The sequence below is a fragment of the Dipodomys merriami genome, unplaced genomic scaffold, assembly GCF_024711535.1.
Source record: "Dipodomys merriami isolate MVZ:Mamm:240054 unplaced genomic scaffold, mDipMer1.0.p SCAF_655, whole genome shotgun sequence".
Taxonomy (NCBI): domain Eukaryota; kingdom Metazoa; phylum Chordata; class Mammalia; order Rodentia; family Heteromyidae; genus Dipodomys; species Dipodomys merriami.
Genome location: NW_027206241.1, coordinates 114,897 through 140,419, shown reverse-complemented (window position 1 = coordinate 140,419; position 25,523 = coordinate 114,897). Strand labels below are relative to the sequence as shown.

General features: G+C 45.8%; 1 protein-coding gene and 1 non-coding gene across 14 annotated transcripts in view; both read left to right on the top strand.

The window, feature by feature from the left end:
* Positions 1–25,523, top strand: part of LOC138815656 (E1A-binding protein p400) — a 112,798-nt gene that overhangs the window by 72,268 nt on the left and 15,007 nt on the right. For 6 of the 13 annotated variants that reach the window (XM_070005072.1, XM_070005073.1, XM_070005079.1 and 3 more), the window contains 22 exons: positions 997–1,155; positions 2,104–2,198; positions 2,646–2,917; positions 3,554–3,756; positions 3,974–4,143; positions 6,456–6,652; positions 10,841–10,952; positions 12,250–12,393; positions 13,918–14,076; positions 14,259–14,342; positions 14,683–14,817; positions 15,419–15,463; positions 15,546–15,699; positions 16,264–16,505; positions 16,654–16,827; positions 18,136–18,183; positions 19,576–19,712; positions 19,818–19,874; positions 22,362–22,440; positions 22,557–22,814; positions 24,868–24,913; positions 24,999–25,108. In XM_070005072.1, coding sequence (XP_069861173.1) covers positions 997–1,155; positions 2,104–2,198; positions 2,646–2,917; positions 3,554–3,756; positions 3,974–4,143; positions 6,456–6,652; positions 10,841–10,952; positions 12,250–12,393; positions 13,918–14,076; positions 14,259–14,342; positions 14,683–14,817; positions 15,419–15,463; positions 15,546–15,699; positions 16,264–16,505; positions 16,654–16,827; positions 18,136–18,183; positions 19,576–19,712; positions 19,818–19,874; positions 22,362–22,440; positions 22,557–22,814; positions 24,868–24,913; positions 24,999–25,108 — 3,080 coding nt within the window. The remainder of the gene's footprint in view (positions 1–996; positions 1,156–2,103; positions 2,199–2,645; positions 2,918–3,553; positions 3,757–3,973; positions 4,144–6,455; positions 6,653–10,840; positions 10,953–12,249; positions 12,394–13,917; positions 14,077–14,258; positions 14,343–14,682; positions 14,818–15,418; positions 15,464–15,545; positions 15,700–16,263; positions 16,506–16,653; positions 16,828–18,135; positions 18,184–19,575; positions 19,713–19,817; positions 19,875–22,361; positions 22,441–22,556; positions 22,815–24,867; positions 24,914–24,998; positions 25,109–25,523) is intronic. The other 7 variants (XM_070005077.1, XM_070005084.1, XM_070005082.1 and 4 more) reach the window with 4 other exon arrangements.
* LOC138815665 (small nucleolar RNA SNORA49) lies at positions 5,846–5,978 on the top strand. Its single transcript, XR_011368410.1, has one exon. It is a non-coding gene; the product is annotated as a small nucleolar RNA SNORA49 (small nucleolar RNA).

Sequence of the window (25,523 nt, the reverse complement as noted above, 5' to 3'; positions counted from 1 at the left end):
TGAGATGAGTTGTTCAAGAAATGTCAAAGACTAGAGATTGGTGTGAGAGATGATTTTCTTTTACATATACACATTTTGTTTTTTGTTCTGTTTTTTTTTTTTCTAAAATAGATTCTGGCTATGTTACCTAGTAGCTGGGACCACAGGTGCATGCTGCCACACCTGACTAGACTATTTAGCTTAACCTTTGGCTAAGAGTAACATGCTTTCTAGTTACTACTTTCAAAGAAAATGAGGGAATGAAAATTTGAGTGGCTCCCTAAAATCAGTGTTGAATCATTATGTGACAACAGTTTTAGCCACTTTAGCTCTATGAGTGCCAGATGTGTCCTTAGCTCTCATTTTAAAGTTAAGATTTAGAAGTAGCATCCTCTGCAGTTGTTGCCAGCCCCTCCCTTTGCAGCTTTGCTGGGAGGTGGCGACCCGGCCAACCACAGGGCAAAGGGTTTTTGCTGGTTTCATGTGGTTTGATTCCACATCTTTCCAGGGTTTAGGATGTCAGATGTTAGCTCATCTATGAACACTTTTGGTGGTCGTTTGTTTCCTTGGCACACTCTTGGGAAGCAACCCTCCAAAACAGCTGCAAACCTAGGGATACCTGGGTCAAACCCATTTTTCCTGGCAATTCTTCAAACCAGTTGAAACACAGCAGGCTCTCACATGGATCTGGGAACTGGGGCTCTCTCGTGAATCATATCCTTGGGATAGCCATGCAGCCCCCACAGACCTGTACCGAGGTGTTTGTGTGAGGCATTATAAGGTGCATTGGCCCTTTTTCCTGATGTTGAGCAAAGCAACTGTTCCTCAAACACTTCTTTACTGGGGATGAAATATTTCCGTCTTCCTCAAAGTGAGCTTTGCATTGATCTGCTTATGTAAATATGATTTGGGGTATTTAGTGTGTTTGTTTATTTCTGTAACATTTAGAAGTGATGGGTGTGTGCTGTAATGAGCACGTACCTATAACTGACGCCTCTGGTGGACGTGTGATTGCAGGCAGCGTCCTCCAGATCGTGTCAGCCCCTGGGCAGCCCTACCTGAGAGCCCCCGGCCCCGTGGTGATGCAGACCGTGTCTCAGGCGGGTGCTATGCACAGCACCCTGGGAAGCAAGCCCCCAACTGCTGGCCCCAGCCCCGCACCCTTGACCCCACAAGGTAGGGTGTTCTGCTCAGGAGGAAGGCTTGGTGTTTAGCTGCTTTCTGACTCTTCCGAGCAATTGGGAGGTGTTGTGTATCTGACTGTAGGCCCTCTGCACATCCAAGCCATGCTGTGACTGTCGCTTCCTCAGATATCTTGTGGCATCAGCTTGGTTTATTCTCTTTCTCTTTTGCTTTCAAAGGTCCTTACATATAACCAGTCCCCACTGTTTGAAATTTTTTGTTTTGATCTTATTTTAACAAGAGACTTTGGGAACCATGAGTAATTCAGCTTGTTAATATGTCACCAACACACTTACTGAGCATACTTAAAGTTCTTTGGGAGTGGGCCATGGGCCCCTGTGCATGCAAGAATCAAACTTTCTGGGTGGCCTAGCTTCCAGACCTGCTGGGCTTCTAGCTCATGCTTCACCCCTGTCAGCTTCCTCTTAAAGACCTTGGCTCTGCCTAGATGTGCTCTGTCCTGGACCTAGTGGTGGGTGGGTTAGACATGTGGACACCCACAGGGAATAATATCAAGTGGCTGATGGGTCTGCCCTATTGGTCAGAAGCAACTGGTTTACTGGTCATTCTCTGTGTACTAGTTGTTCAGTGGCTTCTGTTTAGTTCCGCTTGCACCTCCAAGTCATCTCTGATGATGCTGCAGGGCCTCTATGGACCGGTAGCATTCTGCCAGGGTGGGCTAGATGAGACCGCAAGGCTGGGAGGGTGGGATGAGCTGCTACGTGCTTCCATACCTGCACGGTCACCCAGCACAGTTCCGATGGTAGCTGCAGGGTTTTACCCTCCCAGTTCTTCTCACCTCCTTGAGAATTTGGGAGTCATCTATCACACCTGCTCCAGAGGTGGGCAAATTCCTGTCTAGGCAGCCCACCCCTGGGACTGGGTCCTGTGCATGCTGGCTGTCATGCTAACCTTCTCAGCTCTTCACTTTTGCATTTGTAGTTGGCGTTCCGGGTCGAGTGGCAGTGAGTGCCATGGCTATAGGAGAACCTGGGCTGGCTTCTAAACCAGCTTCTCCTGCTGCAGGGCCGACTCAGGTACGTGCCGGGCTGTGTGGGCGTGCGTTGGCAGCTTGTGAACTGCCAGTGTGGAGCAGGCAGCTTTCAGAAGCTGTTTGCTTGCATGCAGAGACCGTGAAGTCTGTTTGGGCTCATCTGATCAGGCAGTTCACACACACATTTGTGCCCTCTGAATTGTAGTCCTGATTTTAACACATAGTCCAATGACAGAAGAAACTGGAATGCAACATTTTTTAAAAATTTCATTCCTTATGTTTCTTGAGGATGAGAAGTCCTCTGTATCTTGAGGTGGAAGAGAAAGAAGTCTTCCTTTTCCTGCTTCCTTTCTGTCACTAGTTCCCATGGAACAAGGATTGTGTACATCAATATACACAGTAGATGTTATGCTAAAGGATCCAGGGTGAAGAGATAATTTGTTGTGTTTTCTTCAGTAAGTAACTTTTTTAAATCATGTTTTTGGTAAAGGAGGAAAAGACCAGGCTATTGAAGGAGCGGCTGGATCAGATGCATTTTGTCAATGAACGACGCTGTTCCCAAACCCCGGTATATGGCAGAGACTTGCTGAGGATTTGTTCTCTACCTGGCAGAGGAAAGAGGCCTTGGCCAGGTTCTTTTGACAGCAGTTTTGGGAATGGGGTTGGGTCAACGAGCTGTTACCTATTACCCTCAAAAAGTAAAGGTGATCTGATATTAACGTTGAATCAGCGCAAAGAATCGCTCCAGGATATTCTTGACAGGTAAGTTAGGCAACTTAGTGTTGTAACTTTTTGTGTATGTGTGTGTTTCTTCACTATGCTATACCCGTTTTCTTTGTACTTTTTCCAGTGTTCTTATTTTGATATACTTCTCCCCATGTTATCTCTTAGGAATTTGTTCGAAGTTGCTTTTCAGGGTCCAGAGGGTCATGTTACTGGGTCTCTCCATCAAATCCTTTCAGAAAAACATTCTTTGAAGTTGATTTCGTGCACTGGTGAATGTTGAATTCAGAACAGGCAGTAGTGGAGCAGGGCCATATGGGCTGTAGCTGTAGCTGTAGCCAGGCTGTCTGTGCTGTTCCTGCTGGGCTTGGATCTTTACCTCTTTTCCAAGTTCTGACCCTATGTGCAGTCCCCTGAGTGTTTGGCCCTGATGTCTCAGGTCAACTTCAGAGCTTGAATGATGAGCCATGGTCTAGAGAGTGTCCAATGCTGGTTATTTGGGCTGGGCTGTCTGAGGTGGTCCCCGGTTGCCATAATTGGCCAGGCCTGCCCCCGTGCTGTGAAGGACGATGGCAGCCCATGATGATCGTCAGGTGCTCTTGTTGCTTCTCTTCCACTCATACTGCCAAAGGTTCTGGTGCCATGTGGTGACCACATGTGCTTTCTGCTCCTCAGGGTGGCCTGTGTGATTCCTCCTGTGGTGGCTGCGCCCCCTTCCTTGTGGGTGGCCAGGCCACCCTCACTGTACAGCTGTGGGCTCCGGGCCCTGAGGCAGCGTCTGAGGGAGCATGCTGCCCCCTATCTCCGGCAGCTTCAGCAGCTGACTGCACTGCGTTCTCTACAGTTCCCTGAGCTGAGACTGGTGCAGTTTGACTCAGGTATGACAGACTGTTTCGGCATGAGTTCATGGCATGAGGTTGTGCTTGCTTTGTACTATGAGATTTTTTTCTTTTTTAATTTTCAGCAGGGATTTCTTTCAGTATATCAGGATAAAGTAGGGAGAATGGGGAATCGGGGAGGAACGTTTCCTGCTTCCCACATTGGAAATGGAAGTGAAGGACTCATGTGAGTTGCTCTTGATGTTTCATTTCCTAGGAAAGTTAGAAGCTTTAGCAGTCCTGCTTCAGAAGCTGAAATCTGAAGGGCGCCGGGTGCTGATTTTATCACAGATGGTTCTTATGTTAGACATTTTAGAAATGTTCTTGAACTTCCATTATCTCACCTATATAAGAATTGATGAAAATGCCAACAGTGAACAGCGGCAGGTAAGACATAACTTGTTCATTATACGACTTGTTTAGATGTATAACCCTTAGTCACTATTTTCCAGCCTCATTTACCACTGTAGTATAAGCTTAATGGTACCCTGGCTCTTCTAGGCAGAGAGATAGCACTTCCAAGATGGTTAGTCAGTCCCTTCCCTCCACAGGTATCTAGTTACATGCTAGGTGTCTCAGTTAGGACAGGCATCAATGACAGGTAGGTACTGTAGGACAATGTCCTTCAGGAAGTAACTGTGGAGCAAGGATCAAGGCACGGATATGGGTACTGTTTAGACTAAAGTATAAAGAAACACAAGTTGAGATAATGTGCCTGGCTTTTGCTCTGTTAGGCCCAGTAATAGGTCTTCTTCGGCAGTGCTGGTGGAAGCATGCTTTAGCAGAACTTTCTGTTTGTTCTGTGGATTTTAATTCGGGTCCTCACGTTTGCTGGCATTCTGTCAGTATAACTTTCTAGAAAGCCAGTGTGGGAGCTGGGAAAGTAGCTTAGTGGTAGAGTGCTTGTGTAAAATGCTCAGTAGCATACATATAGAAAAAGCCAGAAGTGGTACTGTGGCTCAAATGGTTGATTGCTAGCCTCGAGCAAAAGAAGCTCAGGGACAGTGTCCAGGCCTGAGTTCAAGCCCTAGGACTGGCACACACACACAAAAAAAAGTGGGCTGGGAATATGGCCTAGTGGTAGAGTGCTTGCCTAGCATGCATGAAGACCTGGGTTCAATTTCTCAATACCACATATACAGAAAAGGTTGTCAGTGGTGCTGTGGCTCTAGTGGTAGAGTGCTGGCATTGAGCAAAAAGAAGCTCAAAGCCTGGTGCTGGTGGCTCACACCTGTAATCCTAGCTACTCAGGAGGTTGAGATCTGAGGATCATGGTTCAAAGCCAGCCCAAGCAGGAAAGTCCATGAGACTCTTATCTCCAATAAACCACCCAGAAAACCGGAAGTGGCCCTGTGGCTCAAGCTGTAGAGCGCTTACCTTGAGCTGAAGAGCTGAGGGACAGCACCCAGGCCCAGAGTTCAAGCCCCATGACCGACAAAAAAAACAAGCTCAAGAACAGTGCCCAAGCCTTGAGGTCAAGTGCCAGGACAGAAAAAAAATAAATAAATAAAAAATAAAGCCAATGTGACACTGTGGACCTCAAAGGTAGATAGCGGCTGAATCAAGTAAACTCATATTCAGGTAGCAATACACAGCAATAGCAACACACCAAGTAAAAATTTGTATACATAGTTGTTCCCTGTAGAAAGTTTATGAAGCCACAATCAAGAACAGAGTGAATGTCCAGTAATAGGAGTGCAAAAAGCTCTGTGTTCATAAGACTTGGCAGTGTTGTCAGTAGAAACTGTTCTTTGAAGCTGCATAGGGCAGACTACGAAACCCTTGTCCCTAGCATTTCAGGACAAGCTTGAATGCATGGCAAAGAGGTCCCAAGTACAGAAGGCAGGATGCTTGCGGGAGCTCTTACTGCCCACAGCAGTCTCCGCCCTCCCCCAAAGGCCTAGAAAGAAAAACACCAGATATATTACACCAATTTCTTGTAAGAGTATAGCAATTTAGGATTTCTTCAAGGAAGAGAGTTGTTCAGTTTAGGTTTTGTTTTGGCATGGAATTGATTTATATTTGAGAAGTTTCACATTGTCATTTTAATGCTTGGTTCACACTATGAGGTTAGAGGTATATCTCTCCAAGTCCTCATCCTTACTCCAGGGGCTTTTTGCCTGTAGAGTGCCCTGGCATTGCCTGAGGATAGAGGAGAAAGCACATCTCCCTCCCCAGCAAGACTCTGCTTTCTTGTGGGGCCTACAGATTGAGCTAACAAGAAGTACAAGGCAGAACACAATGTGTTCTGGAAATGTGGCTTAGTGGTAAAGTGCTTGCCTAGCACACATGAAGGTTTGCTTCCTTAATACCACATAAACAAAAAGTCAGAAGTGGTGCTGTGGCTCAAGTGGTAGAGTGTTGGCCTTGAGCAAAAGAGGCTCAGGGACAGTGCCCAGGCCCTGAATTCAAGCCCTGGGACTGGGGTGGGGTGGCGGGAAGGGGGAGACAGAGCATCACATCTCTTTCATAGCGGATTAATGTCTATGCTGCTTGTACAGTGCGCATGTGTGTGGCCAGTATGGAAGGTGACCACAGGTCCAGAAGAACCAGAATAAGATGTACAGACCATGTCTCACATGGAACACAAACCAATTTGTAACAAAGTAACTTTTCAAATTGGGGGATGTTAGAAAGCTTCTTAAGTCTCACAGTGTTTTCCAGGAATACTAACACCTGAACATTTTGTTTCCTCTCAGGAGCTGATGAGGAGTTTCAACAGAGATAGGCGGATTTTCTGTGCCCTTTTTTCTACCCATAGCCGTGCCACTGGCATAAACCTTGTTGAAGCCGACACTGTTGTCTTTTATGACAATGACCTAAATCCAGTGATGGATGCCAAGGCTCAGGAGTGGTGTGATCGAATGGGGAGATGTAAGGATATCCACATATACAGGTGACTACCATTGAGGACAGTGTGGTTGAAATGCTTGTAAGGATATCCACATATTCAGGTGACTACCATTGAGGACTGTGTGGTTGAAATGCTTGTAAGGATATCCACATATATAGGTGACTACCATTGAGGACAATGTTGTTGAAATGCTTATCATGAGAACCTTTGAGGGAGGAATATAGAAAGCACTACTGAGGCAGCTCAGGCTTGTAATCCTAGCTACTCAGAAAGCTGAGGACTGAGCATTGCAGTTTAAAGCCAGCCTGAGTGAGAAAGTCCGTAAGACTCTTTTGTTGTTGTTGGTCATGGGGCTTGAACTCTGGTCCTGAGTGCTATCTCTGAGCTCTTTTGCTCAAGACTAGTACTCCACCACTTGGAGCTACAGAACCACTTCTTGTTTTCTGGTAGTTACTTGAAGATAAGAGTCTCATGATCCGGCTTAGACTGTCTTCGAATTGTGATCTCAGCCTCCTGAGTAGCTAGGATTACAGGCATGAGCCGCCAGTGGCCCCAGCCATAAGACTCTTATCTCCAGTTAACCACTAGAAAAGCCAAAAGTGGATCTGTGACCCAAATAGTAGAGTGCTGGCCTTGAGCAATAAAAGCTCAGTGACATCGCCAAGGGCCTGAGTTCAAGCACCAGAACTTGTACTGCAAAAAAATATATATATTGTAGGCTGGGAATGTGGTTTAGTGATAGAGTGCTTGCCTAGCATGCATGAAGCCCTGGGTTCAATTCCTCAATACCACATAAATAGAAAAGGCCAGAGGTGGCATTGTGGCTCAAGTGGTAGAGTGCTAGCCTTGAACAAAAGAAGCACAAGGACAGTTCCCAGGCCCAGAGTTCAAGCCCTAGGACTGGCCAAAAATAAATAAAAATATACACACACACACACACGCACGCGCGCACACACACACACACACACACATATATACACACGTACGTTATGTAAAGGCACTAATGAAGCACACACACACACACACACACATACACATATACACACGTACGTTATGTAAAGGCACTAATGAAGCCAAGCGTCAGTAGTTCAGGCTTGTAACTTCTACTCAAGAAGCTGAGATCTGAGGACTGTGGTTTGAAGCAGAAATGTCTGTGAGACTCTTAACTGCTCACCACAGAAAAAGCCAGAAGTGAAGCTGTGACTCAAATGGTAGAGTACCAGCCTTCAGCAAAATAAGTTCAGGGACATTCCCTAGGCCCTGAGTGCCAGCCCCAGGTCTAGCAAAAGAAAAGTCACTAACAAAGAAATAAAAGAACCAAAGATGATATTCCATAATTTAATTTTACAAGTTTCTATGTTTGGTTTGTTTTTCCTTCAAACACATTTGTATGCCTGCTGTTTTATCTGTTTATACTTGACATTTGCTTAAAGTTGTAATTTAATTGGGCCTCTTAGCTTGCTGGCTTTCAGTGTTTACATGTTATACTTGTTTGTTTGAACTGTTATGAAATATAAAAGATCTCCTGAAAGAATTTAGATCTGTATTTATACCTTCAAGCATAAAAATTGTACCTGGAGGGTTGGGAAGGTGGCTCAGTGGTAGAGCTCTTGCCTTGCATGCATGAGGCCTTGGGTTCGATTCCTCAGCACCACATAAGCAAAAAAAAAAGCTGGAAGTGGCACTATGGCTCAAGTGGTAGAGTACTAGCCTTGAGCTGAAGAGCTGAGGGACAGCGCCCAGGCCCAGAGTTCAGGCCCCACGACCGGACCCCCCCCCCCAAAAAAAAAAAAAATTGTACCTGGACAAACAGGTAATTGGGGGAAATAGAGAAAGCCCCATAATATGTTTCTAAATTTCTGGAAACATTTGTTACTATGCTGTAATACTAATCTGTATAATAAGTTGCTGCACACTGTTTCTGAGCTAGAGAAGGATCAAGTCATTGTTTTCATTTAGAAACAAGACAGTCCAGATGGGGTAAACAGTTAATCTCTAGATAAGCTCTGAAGGAAAACACCACAACCAAGTAAATAGGTGAATAATCACTTGGGAAGTGTGAAATAGGTGGCTCATACCTGTAATCCTAGCTACTCGGGAGGCTGAGATCAGAGGACTGTGGTTTGAAGCCAGCTCAGACAGAAAAGTCCCTGTGAGATTCTTATCTCAAATTAACAACTTAAAAAACCAGAAGTGGGGGCTGGGAAGGTGGCTCAGTGGTAGAGCGCTTGCCTTGCATGCCTGAGGCCCTGGGTTCGATTCCTCAGCACCACATAAGCAAAAAGAAAAAAGCCGGAAGTGGCGCTGTGGCTCAAGTGGTAGAGCGCTAGCCTTGAGCTGAAGAGCTGAGGGACAGCGTCCAGGCCCAGAGTTCAGGCCCCACGACCGGACCCAAAAAAAAAAAAAAAAAACAACACAAAAAAAAACCCCAGAAGTGGCACTGTGGCTCAAGTGGTAGAGTGCTACCCTTGTGTACAAAGAGGTTCAGGGACAGTGCCCAAGCCTTGAGTTCAAGCCCTATAATCAACAACAACAACAAAAAGTGGAGAGAAAGTGAACTTAGGAATTTGGTTAGTCAACCCCACGTGGCAAAATGAACATGAAAATATAACCATCTCACTGATAAGCAGAGAGATACAAGTTTAACGTCTGATGAAATGTCTGTAGACACAGTCGGCAGATAGCCAGCAGCATGGAATAGGGAACTGTTTATGGGACACGGACAAAGTTTGCTGTAATTAAAATACTGTATCCTTTGTCCCATCATAACCTGTGGTGTCGGGATGGACTTTCATTATTCACATGGCACAAAGCAGGAACTATGGGGTGCCTGTGACAGGCAGATAGGCTCCCCCTCCCAAACACTGGCTTCCTGGAGGAAGGGGTCAGAGAAGCAGGCAAAATGCATGTCTATTAAAAACGTTACCCAAGGCTGGGAAGGTGGCTCAGTGGTAGAGTGCTTGCCTTGCATACATGAGGCCCTGGGTTCAATTCCTCAGCACTACATAAGCAAAAAAAGCCGGAAGTGGCACTGGCTCAAGTTGTAGAGCGCTAGCCTTGAGCTGAAGAGCTGAGGGACAGCGCCCAGACCCAGAGTTCAAACCCTATGACTGACCAAAAATAAATAAATAAATAAATAAAGTTACCCTTTTGTTCTTTACCTGATTGTAACTGTTGCCCTCTGTACATCACCTTTATAATAAGAGTTTAAAAAATTGTTTCAAAAAAGTTGGACACCTTTGGGCTGGGATGTAGCTGAAATGGTAAAGCACCTACCCAGCAGGTGTGAGACCCAAGTATTGCCCCCCCTCCAAAAAAAAAGTTATTCACTTGGTGCACGGCATCACACAGATAGAAGGTGACACTGTCTTACTGTACGTATGTGTGTGTGCAAACAGTGTCAATGAAAACATCTCATTTTAATGTTATTTCAGAGTGACGAGGGATTGAACTGGTTCTCTTCTTCCTCCTTGCATTATATAATCAAGTTATTTGCAGTAAGCATGAGTTAATAGGATCGAGGCTGAGTACAGTTTCATTTCATTCTCCCCAGCATCTGATTGTCACTCTACTCCATGCTTCTTGATTGTCTTTTGCTATCTATTTCAGGATTTTTCTGGAAAAATCCCATTTCTTAATATCCCTGTGAAAATCTTGTTTGTTGGAACTTCTCTGGGTTTTAGCATTTAGCATCAAAACAAGCATTCTGGGGGAAGTAATAGGATGGGTCTGCTTGCCCCTGTAGGACTGCTGTTCATTTTCTGTTACATGAGTGAAATTCCTTTGTATTCCTGGGATCAGCTGATAAAAAAATGTCCAGCTTACATGAGAATGAAAGCTCTCTTGGGAGTGTCTCAACAAGCAGCAATTAGGGAAGTATTCATCTTTGCTGTTAGGATCAGGGAAATTTTGAAAGAAGACAGATGCTCACGGTGTCTGGAAGGACTAAATGGAACATTTCCAAGTTGAGATTGCCAAGAGAGGACTGTGCCAGGCAGAGGATGCCATGTGGACAGTGTGGACACTTAGAGGGCCCAGCTTGCTCTCCAGGCTGTTCGAGGGCCAAGATTGGAGTGTTTGCAGCCTAGCAGGTGCTCACAAAGACTGTGGGCAGATGCTGGTTCTCTAGATGACATCCAGATATCTAGAAGAATTCTGTTTCCTGATGATTTAATTGTCACTCTGTGTGTGTGTGTGTGTGTATGTGTGTGTGTGTGTATTTTGTTACAGGCTTGTAAGTGGCAATTCTATTGAAGAAAAATTGTTGAAAAATGGAACTAAAGATTTGATTCGAGAAGTGGCTGCTCAGGGAAATGATTACTCAATGGCATTCTTAACTCAGGTATTTTGTTTGTTTGTTTATTCTTTCAGTTCCTAGACCAGGACTCAAACTTGGTACCTGACACTTTCACTCATTGGCTAGTGCTCTACAAACTGAGTCACTCCTACAACAACCCCTGTTTGTTAAGAATTCTTTGGATTGGGTGCTGATGGCTCACACATAAATTGTAGTTACTCAGGGGCTGATATCTAATAACCATAGTTTGAATCCAGCCTAAGCAGGAAAGTCCATGTGCCTCTTTATTTCCAAATACTAACAAACCAAATATGGAGCTATGACTCAAGTGTGGTATAATGCCAGCCTTGAAAAAGCTAAGGGATTGCAATAGCATCTAGGTCCTGAGTTTAAGCCCAGTACTGAGAGCACCAGAAAACAAAAACAAAACAAAACAAAAAAAAAAACTGGGCATGTTGGCGCAGACCAGCACTTGTGAGATCAAGGCGGGAGGGTAAGTTCAAGGCTGGCCTGGGCTACACAGTAAGACCTTGTCTCATACCTCCCTCACTTCTCAGGGTTAGCAGCAGAATTGTTCTCACCCTTCCCTCCCTTTCCCTGTCCCTTTTCCTTTTTTTTTTTTTTTTAAATTTCTTTTTAATTTGTGTGTATGTGTGTGTGTGACAGTATTGGGGTTTGAACACAGGGCTCTGTGCTTGCTAGACAGGTACTTTTTTTTTAAAACAGACACTTATGAGAAATGATTGAGCATTTTAAGTTACCTAAGTCTCAGGTTTAGGTATAAGATTACATTTTTAGTTCTGGGAAGTTGGCTCAGTGGTAGAGCGCTTGCCTTGCATGCCTGAGGCCCTGGGTTCGATTCCTCAGCACCACATAAGCAAAAAGAAAAAAGCTGGAAGTGGCGCTATGGCTCAAGTGGTAGAGCACTAGCCTTGAGCTGAAGAGCTGAGGGGCAGCGCTCAGGCACAGAGTTCAAGCCCCACGACCAGACCCCCCCCCCAAAAAAAAAAAAAAAAAGATTACCTTTTTAGCTGGGCACTAGTGGCTCACACTTGTCATCCTAGCTACTTGGTAGGCTGAGATCTGAGGATCAAAGTTTGAAGCCAGCCCTGGCAGGAAAGTCTGTGAGACTCTTATCTTCAATTGTCTACCAGAAAACTAGAAGTGGAGCTATGGCTCAAATGGTAGAACACTAGCCTTGAGCAAAAGAGTTCAGGGACAGCACCTAGGCCCTGAGTTCAAGCCCCATGACCAACCAAAAAAACAAAAAAAGATTGCATCTTTGTTTCTGGGGAGTAGTGTGCTTATTTGTTGATTTTTAATTTTTATTTTTAATGTTCAGCGAACTATTCAGGAGCTGTTTGAGGTTTATTCTCCCATGGATGACGCTGGCTTTCCAGTGAGAGCTGAGGAGTTTGTAGTGCTTTCTCAGGAGCCCTCTGTGAGCGAAACCATTGCACCCAAGATCGCAAGGCCTTTCATAGAGGTAAGAGTGAAGGCTCTGTTGATGAGGAACATGTTATTTGGGTCCTGATCCCACATGCTTCCTCACAGTGGCTGTGTCTTTTACTTGACAGGACTCTTGAGTATTTAGTCTGACTCTTTGCTGACCTATAACCTCACCCAGCTCATAGCCTCCCTCCCTTTCTTCCATCCTTACAGTGTGGGCATTTCCAGCTGTAAAGAGGGGTGAAGGAGCCAGGTGCCAGGCTCAGACCCATAACCCTAGCTACTCGAGGCAGAGATGTGAGAACTGTGGTTTGAAGCCAGCCCTGGCAGGAGGTCTGTGGAACATTACCAATTAACCACCGAAAGTGGAGCTGTGGCTAAAGTGGTAGAGCACTGCCCTTGAGCAAAAAAGCTCAGAGACAGTACCCAGGCCCTGAGTTCAAGCCCCAAGATCAGCACTGAAAGGAAGGGAGGAAGGGGAAGGGAGGGAAGGAGAAGGGAAGGGAATAGAATAGAATAGTGGGGAAGATTATCTCCCTATTTCATATGTGCTTTTTAAGCCCTTCTTGTTTGCCCCTTGCTACAATCAGCTGTCTTGGCCTCCCCTTCTCTGACTAAAACAGCCACTGACTCCATGTGGCCACTGAGCACTAGAACTATAGCTAACTTGCATGACAGTGTTCTATGAGTGTAGAATACACAGACTTTGAAGACTTAGAGAGAATGCTGTGTGTTTCATTAATATTTTTTGTCTTGGGGATAAACTAAAGTGGTAATATTTTGGGTATGGGGTTGCGTGAATTACTGTTTTAGCTCTGGAAGAACTGAGGTGTGTACCTAGGTCCCATGGTGGCCTCAGGATGACTGCCTTGTATGTAGAGGTGTGTTGCAAGTGTTTACCAAGGTCTCTTACCTCCCACCTCTGGCTTTGGTAGAGGCCCTCCTTACCACAGATCTGGGCCTCACGTTTTTCTCACTTTCTGAATCCCTTCTTGCTACTATAGCCCCTATTAAGGGAGGGGCTATAGCTCCTATTTCTAGAGATTCTTTCCTTTGTTACCATGGAAGGATCTGGTCTCTATGCCTCTCTTATCCTGTCTGGCTTCAGGTATGGCCACTGACTTCATTGCTTGTTTCTTCTGAAAATAAGAGCTGTGTGCCCTGCTCCTTGTTTTCAGCTTATTCTTTCAAACAGGTGTTGACCAGCTGCTGCCTTTTCTGCTTTGGAAAATGAACTGTTCAGAAGGCCTCCCTACCCTCAGCCACTGCCACCTTCCGACTATCCTTCCCTTCTATCCTTCTTTTTTTCCCTTGAAACAGTTTTTCTGTAGCCCATGCTGGCGTGGAACTCACTGTGTAGCCCAGGCTGGCCTGGAACTTGTGACTTCAAGGTGTATACTGTCATGCCCAGATTTTCACTAGTGCCTTAGTGTGACACAAATGTATACAAGGATCTCAGTGTAGAGACTCATTATTGCTTACAGAGAAAGCATTGGCCTTAACCTTATTAACCCCTTCATTTAGAAAGTATATCTCAGTAGTCAATGCCAAACCTCCATAGGCCCTCAAGAGCATCGAATATCTGGAGGAAGACGTGCCGAGGTCTGCAGAAGAGGCTGTACCTGTACTGAGCACTGGTGTTATGTTCTCAGACTCAGAGGGCCCTCGGTGTGACAAGGAACCGTCGCAGCTGGAGGAGCTAGCTGATTTTATGGAACAGGTTTGGAGCTATTTTCTCTTAAAGCTAATTATTTTTAAATGTGGGCCTTTTTGTAAGATACTGTTTATTTACTATGAACATTTACTTTTTCAATTCAAATATTGTTGAAAGGATTTTGTAAATGACTTTATAGATCTTTATTAACTTGCTATTTACCCTGTTCAAAATATTTTTTGAAATAGCTAACGCCAATTGAAAAATATGCTTTGAATTACTTGGAATTGTTCCATGCAACCATTGAACAAGAAAAAGAGAGAAATAGTGAGGTAAGAGAATCAGTTTTTAATCACGTCTCAAGTTTTTCATTGCTAAATTGGACTTGAAGTAGATGTAATTTTATTAAATTAAGAAATAAAGCCAAAACCTAGTGGTATGAGACTCACTTAGAAGGAGGTCTTGGAGTCTTTGCACAGGCAGCTGTGGTGTTCAATGCATTGGTTCTGTGTTGGAGGGAATAGAGCCTGTGTAGCAGAGAGACCTGTGAGACGTGCTCTTTGTGGTCCACCTGTGCACAGAGGCTGGTGCCTAGGGAGTTGGCAGCCCGCAGGAACCCAAACCCAATGGCTCTAATCTGGAAAGTGCCTTTCCTGGTGCTCTTTCTACCAGGACATGGTGATGACATCAATGAGAAACTGGGAGTCTCGCAATGCCCAGAGCCTGCAGCAGAAGGAGGCCCAGCTGCAGCGTGAGCAGGAGGAGGCTGAGCTGCTCACCTATACGAGGGAGGATGCCTATAGCATGGTACAGCTTGTGTCTACCCTGTTCCAAATGTTAGCTCTCTCTCATCTTGCTTGCCTTGTTCATTCATACTTATACCTAGCTCATGTTCTGAAAGCAGTTTCTTTATAGCTTACTTGCTCTTTGAGATCTTCAGTTTGATGCTGGTCTTCTCAGTTACATTGCTAGTAGCAAGTAAAACCCATTTTATTTATTTATTTATTTTTATTATTATTATTTTTTGTTGGTCATGGGGCCCGAACTCTGGGTCTCAGCTCTTCAGCTCAAGGCCAGTGCTCTACCACTTGAGCCATAGCACCACTTCGGGCTTTTTCTGCTTCTGTGGTGCTGAGGAATCCAACCCAGGGCCTCATGCATGCAAGACAACCACTCTACCACGGAGCCGTCTTCCCAGCCCAGTAAAACCCATTTTAAAATCTCTGTCAGTTGGGGTTTTGTACATAGAGAAGCTCCCTTACACAAGGATTTGCATAGAAGCAGGAAAACAAATCTTAGTCATGCTGATCAAACTCACTTAGAAGAGTTAATGTGAAAGTAAATAACTTGTGAGCTAGAACATGAGACCAAGACATTTTGAGTTTTAAGTTTGGCCATGTTTCCATAGGAATATGTCTATGAAGATGCTGATGGGCAGACAGAAGTCATGCCGGTACGTAGCTCCTCTTCCTGTGTGCCTGAACTCCCAGCTTCATGCAGCTCTGCCACTCATGGGACTTTCTCTCTCTTCTCAGCTCTGGACCCCACCCACTCCTCCTCAGGATGACAATGACATCTACATTGATTCCGTTATGTGTCTCATGTATGAAACCACACCCATCCCAGAAGCTAAGCTGCCTCCCGTGTATGTAAGGAAGGAGCGCAAACGGCATAAAACAGACCCCTCAGGTGTGTTACTGCAGGTTTTTATTCATTTTACAAAAATGTAAATTTTTACTGTAGAAGTGAAGTGCAGAGGGGTTATAGGTACATAAGTCAGGTAAAGAGGACATTTTTTCTTGGACAATGTCAGCTCTTCCCTTGCTCTCTTACTGCAGGTTTTTATGCCCCCACAAGTTGTTGTGCTTGATGGAGTGTCCTAAGTTGCTGTGGTTCTTCCTCTTTGCTGAGTGAGGAAGAGGGAACCACACCCCTATCAGTTCCCCTCTTACACCCTATTCATTTGTTGTGCTGTTTCCAGTGAGGAGCCTTTCCTGGTTGTAGCTCTTGTTAATAGTAAACTTAACAAAGAAGCCAGGTATGGTGACACATGCTTATAATCCCAGCATCTGGGAAGCTTAGCCAGGGGGATCCTGCGTTTCAGGCCGGCTGTCTCAGGAAAACAAGTAAAAAACTCAAGGAAAGAATTAGTAGGTGCTTCCACGACGTGAGCACCTCTTGGCTGCCCTCCTGTTTCCTCTTTTCTTCCCTGCTGGTGCAGGGTCTTATTTTTCTGAAGTCACCCCTGTTTAGCCACAGGGAGGAAGAAGAAGCAGCGGCATGGTGAGGCAGTTGTCCCACCACGATCCTTGTTCGATCGGGCAACCCCAGGCATGCTAAAAATCCGACGTGAAGGCAAAGAGCAGAAGAAGAACCTGCTGCTGAAGCAACAGACACCCTTCGCTAAACCTCTGCCTACCTATGTCAAGCCCTCTGGGGAGCCTGCCCAGGACAGCCCTGAGTGGCTCATTGGCGAGGACTGGGCCCTGCTGCAGGTGAGCAGCACTCATACCTTGCCTGGGAGCACCCAAGTGCTTGTGCACACGTGCTAGTGTGCTCGCCTTGTGAGGGGTCTTGACAGGGAAGAAAGACCTTCTAGTGTGTGGCTTCTTAACCTGTTGGATCTGAAACCTTGTCCTACAGGCTGTAAAGCAGCTACTTGAGCTGCCCTTGAACCTCACAATTGTGTCACCTGCCCACACACCTAACTGGGACCTTGTCAGTGACGTTGTCAACTCCTGCAGCCGAATCTACCGTTCTTCCAAGCAGTGCCGCAACCGTTATGAGAATGTCATCATTCCCAGAGAGGAAGGGAAGGTGAGCCTAGCCTCCTAGGTTTTCCTGGGAGGATGAAGGCCTGCACAGTGCCCACAGCCTGTGATGCTGGCTGGTGCCCTGCTGTGCATTGCCTTGGTAGCTCCTTTGTCCCTGAGGGGATCAGCATCCTCATGCAGCAAGTTTCATGTCTGCACTGAACCGGGCATGCAGCACAGGCAGCCGTGGAGAGATTGATGTTACACTTGTTAGGATCATGGTAGATTATTAGCAGCAGACTCAACCTGATACCAACAGCTGTGCTGCTACTGCCGCTTGGAAAACTGTGTCATCTAAATTGTAGCTTTTTTTTTTTTCCTTTGGGGTTTTATTTTTGACAATATGGGGGATTGCTCTCAGTGTCTCAAGCATGCTAGGCAAACACATTCTACCATCCCCCAGCTCAACTTTTTTTATTCTAAAGAGAGTTTTGGATGTCATAATGATTAGCTTACTTAAAAAAAATAATCTTTTGTCTTCTTCTGCTATTTTGGTGCCCAATCAGTGGTTTGACAAGCACAAATAGTCTCTGAGTGTTAACTATGAGTATTGCAAATGTTCATTTACTTGTAGCACAGCTAAACCATTGTGTCTTTCATTTAAGAAGCCGGCTGTGGTTTGCATCCTGGCCCAGATGAGTCAGCACTGCTGCTCAGGGACATGCAGGCCTTCATTCGGCTTTTTCCCCACTCAGCTGAATTTGTCTCCTTCCATTTCTCCATCTGGCTTTCCTCACACACCTCCCTCCTCTTGCCACACAGCTGCTAGTCTTACCTCAGCACAAAGTCTGCAGGTTCTGTTGCACCAGCATTACAAATGTCCTGCACCCTTTGGGGGGTTGTGGCCCACTTCCAATAGCAGGTGCCACTGCAAGTGGGCAGAGAATACTGACTTTCTCCCTGCCACACTCCCTCCACCCCCAAAGTGTCCTGTCAGCACAGGGGCCACAGCCACATCCGTAGAGGCAGACATCTCATCCCCCTGTTAAATTTGCTGTTCTGGTTACAATTTGTGAGAATTGTTTGAGTTGGTATGCCTCCAGATGATGTTGACACCACGACTCTGTGAACCACGCCTTCAGTCATCTCAATTCTCATCTCAGAAACACTTGTCTCAGAATAAAGCATCTGTTTGCTTTTTTGTTCAGAATAAAAAAGCAAGTTTTCTTCATGATACCATTTTGTGGTGCCTCCACCTTAAGACTCCCTGAACTCTCACATTCACTCTTTTATGTTTTGGAAGCATTGATAATAATAGCCGTTACCTTAATATGGAAAAAAAATAAAGCTAAAATTTTTTCTTCTCTTATAGCTGATTTGTGAAGCTAATCCAAAGAAAAAGGCACAAAATATTTATAAGGTATGAAGGAGATGTTCTGAATGAGTTGGAAAGCTTTGTTTAAGATCCTCTGCAAAGGAGCATAGAACAAGATTCAGAATGAGTCTGTATTTTAGTGATAACAGAATCCCGAAGCCTAAGATTTTATCAAGTGCCTTTTATTCCTGTACGTAGAGGATTGGCTTCTTCACCTGAGGGGACCACACCACGGCTCTCTGAGTCTTATAGGGGACGTCCTCCCAGGTGCTCACTCCCTGTCAAGGCCTTCAGCAGTGGTAGTTGGGCATGTGTGTGGGTAGGAAAGCCAGCAGCGCCTACCTGAGAACCAGTCACAGCCAGAGCTAACAGGTTCCTTCACAGAACACAGAGTCCTTCTGCCTTTGGCTTGGGCCTTCACTCTATGGTGTATGTGATGCACCTGACCTTATTCTTCTTTCTCCTGCTTCCCTTTTGCCTGATTTTATTTTGATAGGAGAGTGCTCCATATATTGGACAATGCTCAGGAAGTGGACCCGTGTAACCTTGCACGTTGGTTTTCTCCTCTGATTTTTCCTTGAAATTCCCTCTGAAGTTAAAGCAGTCCTCTACCAACAGACTATTTGTGTCTCCACATGTGTGTGCGTGCATACATACAGCACACCTACACTGGGACTGTCACTGTGTTGGCATGTGCTGTGTTGCTTACACTCTGGCAGGGACTCCAGGTATGGGTTGCCTAGAGTTTAGAGATACCGAGAAGCAGAAAGAGCTCTGGGCCAGAAGGAGCTCTGAGCTCTTGCCCTAACTCCTTACTGACCTTTTCTGACCTACACAGACCTGGTACAGTGCTTCTCTCCATAGGTTAGGGAGTCACTTTTAAATTATATGGAATGCTAAGATGACTTTGGAGCAAGAATGCACTCAAGTAGGCAATAACTGAGTGACCTTTTGTTTAGTTGGGGGATTCATGCAGGAGAGATTACCAGGCACAAATAAAGTCAGTGTCCCCAGGGCACACATTTAGACTTAAGTTTCTGAATGTCACCTTTCTACTGTGGGTAGAAGGAGGAGGGAGGGGCCTGTGGGGTTGGCACTGCCTGCTTCATGTCCATGGGCATTCTTGGAGGTGCCCTCATCCCATTACCTGCTATGTGACCCAAGTGCTCTATGTAACCTTTCTCTCCTCGGCAGAAGGGAGTAAGTTTCCCTCTGAGATAACCATGAGGCTCACATAAACAAGGGTTCCCACACATTAAGGGATATCACCAGCTGCCAGCAAATGACAGCCAGAAAAAGAAGGGAAGGGAAAGGAAATGGGTTGAGCCACGTGGAGCTTAGTCTCAGGCTTCTGAGTCAGTGAATGCTGTTTTCCCCAGCGGTCGGCTGTCAAGCCCACGGTCCAGCCTTGATGAGTGCCTGTCCATTTTGTTTCAGAGTAAGAACAACCGTCCACTCCGCACAAGCCAGCTCTATGCACAGGATGAGAATGCTACACATACCCAGCTATACACAAACCACTTTGACCTGATGAAGGTGACTGCTGGCAAGCGGAGCCCTCCCATCAAACCTCTGTGCGTCCAGGCTCTTCTCGCTGGGGTTGTGGCTGGTGGTGAGCGCTCTACCTTCATTATGTACTCCCTTGGCTTATAATTCCTTTCTCCTTTTCTGTGCTGTAGGCTTGGCATGAATCCTTTTCAGAAGAACCCCAAGCATGCCTCAGTGTTGGCAGAAAGGTAAGTGTGTGTGTGACACACATTTTTCTCTACTCGAAATATGTCTGTCTTAGTGTCCAGTGAAATTCAGTAAGTTTAGTGAACTTCCATGCCAATGGCAAGTGTATCGCAGGCCCAGCCAGGAATGGTGTAGCATCTGGGCCTGGGAGATTGGAGCCTCCTGCTATCAGGCAGGCTAGGCCAGGTGGCCCTACCGAACATAGACACATGGAAAGTGTGCCTTGTTTCTATTGGGACCCGGTTTATTTTCCTTGCTCACACTCTGGTGACCCACATTCACAGACACGAGGGGTATGTTCTAGGACTGTGGGAGCAACTTCCAGGGAATTCCTTTCTCTCATCCTGCCTCTCTTCAGGCATAGGTTTTGTTGGGTACCTTAATATGCTAAGTTCAGAGATGACTGTACTTGTGTAGAGATTTAATGGCAGAAGAATTAAAAGATGAATTAGTAAGTGGATAGTGAAATGGGGAGGGGAAGTGAAACAGAGCAAGCTGAGTTGTGGAATCTGAGCACTAAGCATGTAGTTTGACGGTGTTGTATACAAATGCTGGCTTAGGCACCATCACTGCCATGTTCATGTTGGTCACCCCCTGTCTAGTCCCTGATTTCCTAGTCCAGAGACTCTGTAGATCTCCTTCCCACATAGCTGTAAGAGTGGTCATTGTCAAGGTGAGTTGGCTCATGGTACATCTGCTGAGAGCCTGTAGTGGCCTCTTCCAGCCTGCCTCCGGTACAGCCAGAGCCCTGGCTTTTGGCTTCATGGGGCCCTGCCTCCAAAGGGAGGAGAATCCTGTTGAAAATCACAGGCCTGCCCTACTCCTCTTCTCTCTGTAGTACGTATTGCCTTTAGAGGTTCTGTGTGTTTTTATCTGTGTGTTTGTTATCTGTACAGTGTAGGGATCTAGCACCTATAGAGACATAGAGCAGGGTTGGATCAGTACTTGTCAATTAAGTGGATGAGTTCATTGTTAGTGTTCATTGACTGGTTGCAGGCTAACGTAGTGGCCTGATAGACACTGTTTTGTCCTCTTTTTACCTAATATGAAGGCAGGGAGAACAGATAGGGAGAGATCTACGAGCACAAGCATGCGTGCGCACACACACGCACGCACACACACACGCGCGCGCACACACACGCACACGCGTGCACACACACACAAACACACACACACACACACACACACACACACACACGGCAGCAGTCTAGGTTTAGGGTAAAGGTCTACAGGTACTCCGGGGAGTCATTCAGACACTTCTTTGGGAAAGTAGGGTGTGAACTAAATGGGAAACCCTCTTTGTGGGCACAGGCAAACCATTGCTGCAGGGAACCAGGAGCAAGAGGTGGGCTTGGCAGGAGTCCTACACAGTTGGACTCTTACCTGTCATGTAGCAGGTGAAAAGCATGGAGTACATGTAAGAGAAGTCTATTTTTATGTCTGTCTGAAGCACTTGTCCAGGCAGTTGTGGGGAAGCTAGAAACAGACTCTGTGTTCACTGGTGATTGTAAGAATTCCTGGGAGCATTTGGAGCTTATTAATGTGGGGCAATGCCTGCTAGTCAATGCTTAGAACTGCAGATAGTATTGCATATTATATTTGCTATGGGTGTGCATGTGCGCCAATCCTGGGGCTTGAACTCGGGGCCTGGGCGCTGTCCCTGAGCCTTCTTGTGTTCAAGGCTAGCACTGCACTCTACCACTTGAGCCACAGCTACACTTCCAGCTTTTAGATGGCTGATTGGACATAAGAGTCTCACAGACTTTCTTGCCCTGACTGTCATCAAACCACAATCCTCAGATCTCAGCCAAGTACTCATCTGAGTAGCTAGGATTATAGACATGAGCCACCAATGGTCAGCTGTTACGGTTTTTCCTAAGTAAAAATCTTACACTTTTTCACTTAAAGGAGATACTTCACAACTTCTCTTTGACACATAATAATTACCAGCATCATGACAGTTGTACTTGGAGGCCATTATTAAGTAAAATAAAAGTTTCTTGAACATAAGCCTGCAATACAGCAACAGTCAACCTGATAACTGATAGGAGGCAGACACTGGACGAAGGGGCAATCCATGTCCTGGGCGTAGGACAGGGGTGGGACAGTCATGATCTTTAATACTACTAACAACAGTGTGTAGTGTAAAAGGTATAAACTGCCAGGCACCAGTGGCTCATGTCTGTAATCCTAGCTACTCAGGGGCTGAGCTGAGGATTGTAGTTTGAAGCCAGCCGAGGCAGGAAAGTCCATGAGGCTCTTACCTCCAATAAATTACCAAAAAAGCTCAAGTAGTAGAGTGCTAGCTAGCCATGAGCAAAAGAAGCTCAGGGACAGTGCCCAAGCCCTAGGACTGGCAAAGAAAACAACAAAACAAAAAGGAATAAATGGTTTATTTCTGGAATTTTCCATGTCATACTTTGGCACAGGTAGCTGAAACTACAGGTGAGGGGACTACTGAATTTTTAAGTTTTACGTTTATCTTTCAGTGGAATCAACTATGACAAGCCACTGCCGCCCATTCAGGTTGCATCTCTCCGTGCAGAGCGAATTGCAAAAGAGAAAAAGGTATGTGGCAGTGGGCTGTGCTGTGCTGTGCTCCCCAGCGTGTGTTGCAGCCACGCGGCTCGCCCAGCGCTGGTCCCCCTCTCTGACAGTACCCCTTTCTCACCTGACCCTTCCAGGCTTTGGCAGACCAGCAGAAGGTACAGCAGCCAGCTGTCTCCCAGCCGCCCCAACAACCACAGCAGCCACCTCCACCACCTCCACAGCAGCCGCCTCCACCGCTGCCCCAGCCACAGGCAGCCGTCAGCCAGCCGCCAGCGGGGCCACCTGCTGTCCAGACCCAGGCCCAGACCCAGGCCCAGGCCCAGCCACAGCCTGTACAGGCCCCACCAAAGGGGCAACCCACAATCACAACTGTGGGCAGTGCTGCAGTGCTGGTGAGGACCCCTGCTCCTTGATATATTCTGCAGACCTCTCTCTTTGAGGAGACAGGATAGAGGCGCCACCCTGCCTCAGAGAAAGCACCCTCTTCCAAGGCTGGTAGCCAGAGAGCCTTGCTGAGTTGGGAGGGCTGGACTGCTCTTACAGTATAGGGATTGGGGCATGTAAGAACCCAGATCCCATAGAACGTGATGGAAATGAGCTTGCCCCTTCAGCCCCTCTGGATGCCTATTGTGCCAGCAGCAGGCACACAGGGCTAAAGCAAGCCCTCGTCTCTTTGGGGACATGCTGCTCCTTCCCTCAGAGCTGCATATAAGTGCCTGACCACATGTCCAAGCCATGAAGTACACAAAAAGGGCAGAGTTATACAGCCCACCACTATTGACACCTACACCTCAGTGTGTTCTTTTACTATGTCTTGGTATGTTCCTTTTCTGTGTGTCACATGTGATGGGCTTATCACACAGACATAGAAATCCCATGTGTAGTGTTGCACTTTGAGAGAACAGATTCAATGCCAAATGGGGAAACAGTTTGGGCTTGGCCAGGTGTGAATGTATTTTTTTTATGTAGAGTTATTCTCTACATTATTTTTTTTCTTAAATTATATTTGACCATGGATGGGATTTTAAAAAACAACAATGTTGTAGTATGTATTAGTCGTACAAGGTAGTTTCATAGTGATGTTTCCATACACAAGTACAGTTTATCCCCTGATCAGACTCACCCCTCCGTTAGTATCTCCCTTGCTTTCCTCCCCACTTCCAAAACAGTTTCAAGAGGTTTCATTGTCCTATTTTCATATATGCAAAGAGTACAACCATACTCACTTTCAATTACTCTCTCTTCCTCTCCTATTGACTCTGTCCCTCCTCCAAGAAGAACCTGTATTACTTTCTTGTCGTTCTTTTTTCAGAGTATATTAATTGTACCAAGGGGTTCACCATGGCATTTCAGAGGTGTATATAAACAGAATAACCTTCTATTTTCTCCATCCACTCATCTATTGTCCTATTGATTAGCAGCTTTCACTGAGATTCCATATGCCATCTTCAAAATTCACCCTTCATCATTCTTTCTACCTCTTCCCCTTCCCCTCTTCCTCCTAAAGAATCTCATTGTGTGTTTATGTGTATGTCCTTGTCCATGTATATGTATGTCCTTTAAGTCTAGCTACTACAAATAAGCAAAAACATGAAACATTGGCTTTTTCAGCTTGCCTTATCTTGGTTAACAGGATGATCTCCATTTATCCATTTTCATGAAAATGACTTGATCCTATTTTTTTTTTGATGGCTATGTAATTTTTTTTTTTTTTTTTTTTTTTTTTTTTTGTCAGTCGTGGGGCTTGAACTCTGGGCTTGGTCGCTGTCCCTGAACTCTTCAGCTCCCGGCAAGCGCTCTACCACTTGAGCCATAGCGCCACTTCGGGTTTTCTAGTGGTTTATTGGAGATAAGAGTCTCACAGACTTTCCTGCCCAGGCTGGCTTTGAGCCATGATCCTCAGATCTCAGCCTCCTGAGTAACTAGGATGACAGGCATGAGCCACCGGCTCCCGGCTTGTGTAATATTTTTTAATGTACTTGGTCAACATTCTTTGTTCATTCAAATGACACATTTGCTAAAGATTGTCTGTGTGCAAGGACCACTGCAGTGAGCAAGATAGATAAACTTCCTGCTTGCTGGAGTTTACATTCCATTTAAGATCACTGGAGGGTAGACCAAGATCATTTTAAGTGCTGACAGAAAGGGCTCAAATTGGATGGTGCCTTGTTGGTTAGGAAGAGCCTTCCAGCAAATGCCTTTGGTAGTTGAGACCTGAGCCACAGGAAGTCAGTCATGAGAACAATGGAAACAGGCACAGAGCCCTGATGACAAAAGACAGCATGCCTGGGTAGTGGGAGAAGGAGGCAGGCTGGAAGAGGCCCTGGGTGGTTGTGTAATTGCTCAGGAGTTTGGCTCTGACTCTTGATGAAATTGAACCCTTTGGAGGGCTTGTGCCAGGAAAATTTAGGCCTGAAATTCACTTGTGTTTTCTTTTTTAAATAGGCAGGAACCATTAAAACATCAGTTACTGGGACAAGCATACCAACAGGTGAGAAGAGTACAGTATTCAAATGGGAACTGGATTTTTTTTTTTGGGGGGGGGGCCTCTTGTTTCACAAGCATCTTCTCTGCAGGCACCGTGAGTGGAAATGTGATTGTTAACACCATAGCAGGTGTGCCAGCTGCTGCCTTCCAGTCCATTAACAAGCGCCTTGCTTCACCTGTGGCCCCAGGAGCCTTGGCTGTGAGTTGCCCCTGTGTGTGGGAGCCCTACTTTCTTTGTAATTTGAGGTGATGCCTTGCTTTTTGAGTATTCCATTGGTGAGGAAGTACTGGTGCTGTTTAGTTTTGTAGAATAAGTAGCTGATAACACAGCTGTTTCAGCTCGCTCTGTTATTAGGTGATAGTTTCTTTCCTATACAGAGGAATGGTGAGTTTCAGATGTTACTGGTCCTCTACAGAATGCATGTCAGAGATGAGGTAGGGTAGATAGGAGGACACATCACCAGTCCTGGTGACACAGTACCTTTCATATTTGCATCCCTGGCTCTGTGTGCAGAAGCAAAAATTAGGTTGACTTGGTAGGGGCACAGTGCTGGGGGAAGGAACACAGTGCCTTTGAGAATTTGACCTGGTTTCACACAGATTCTGGAGTATGT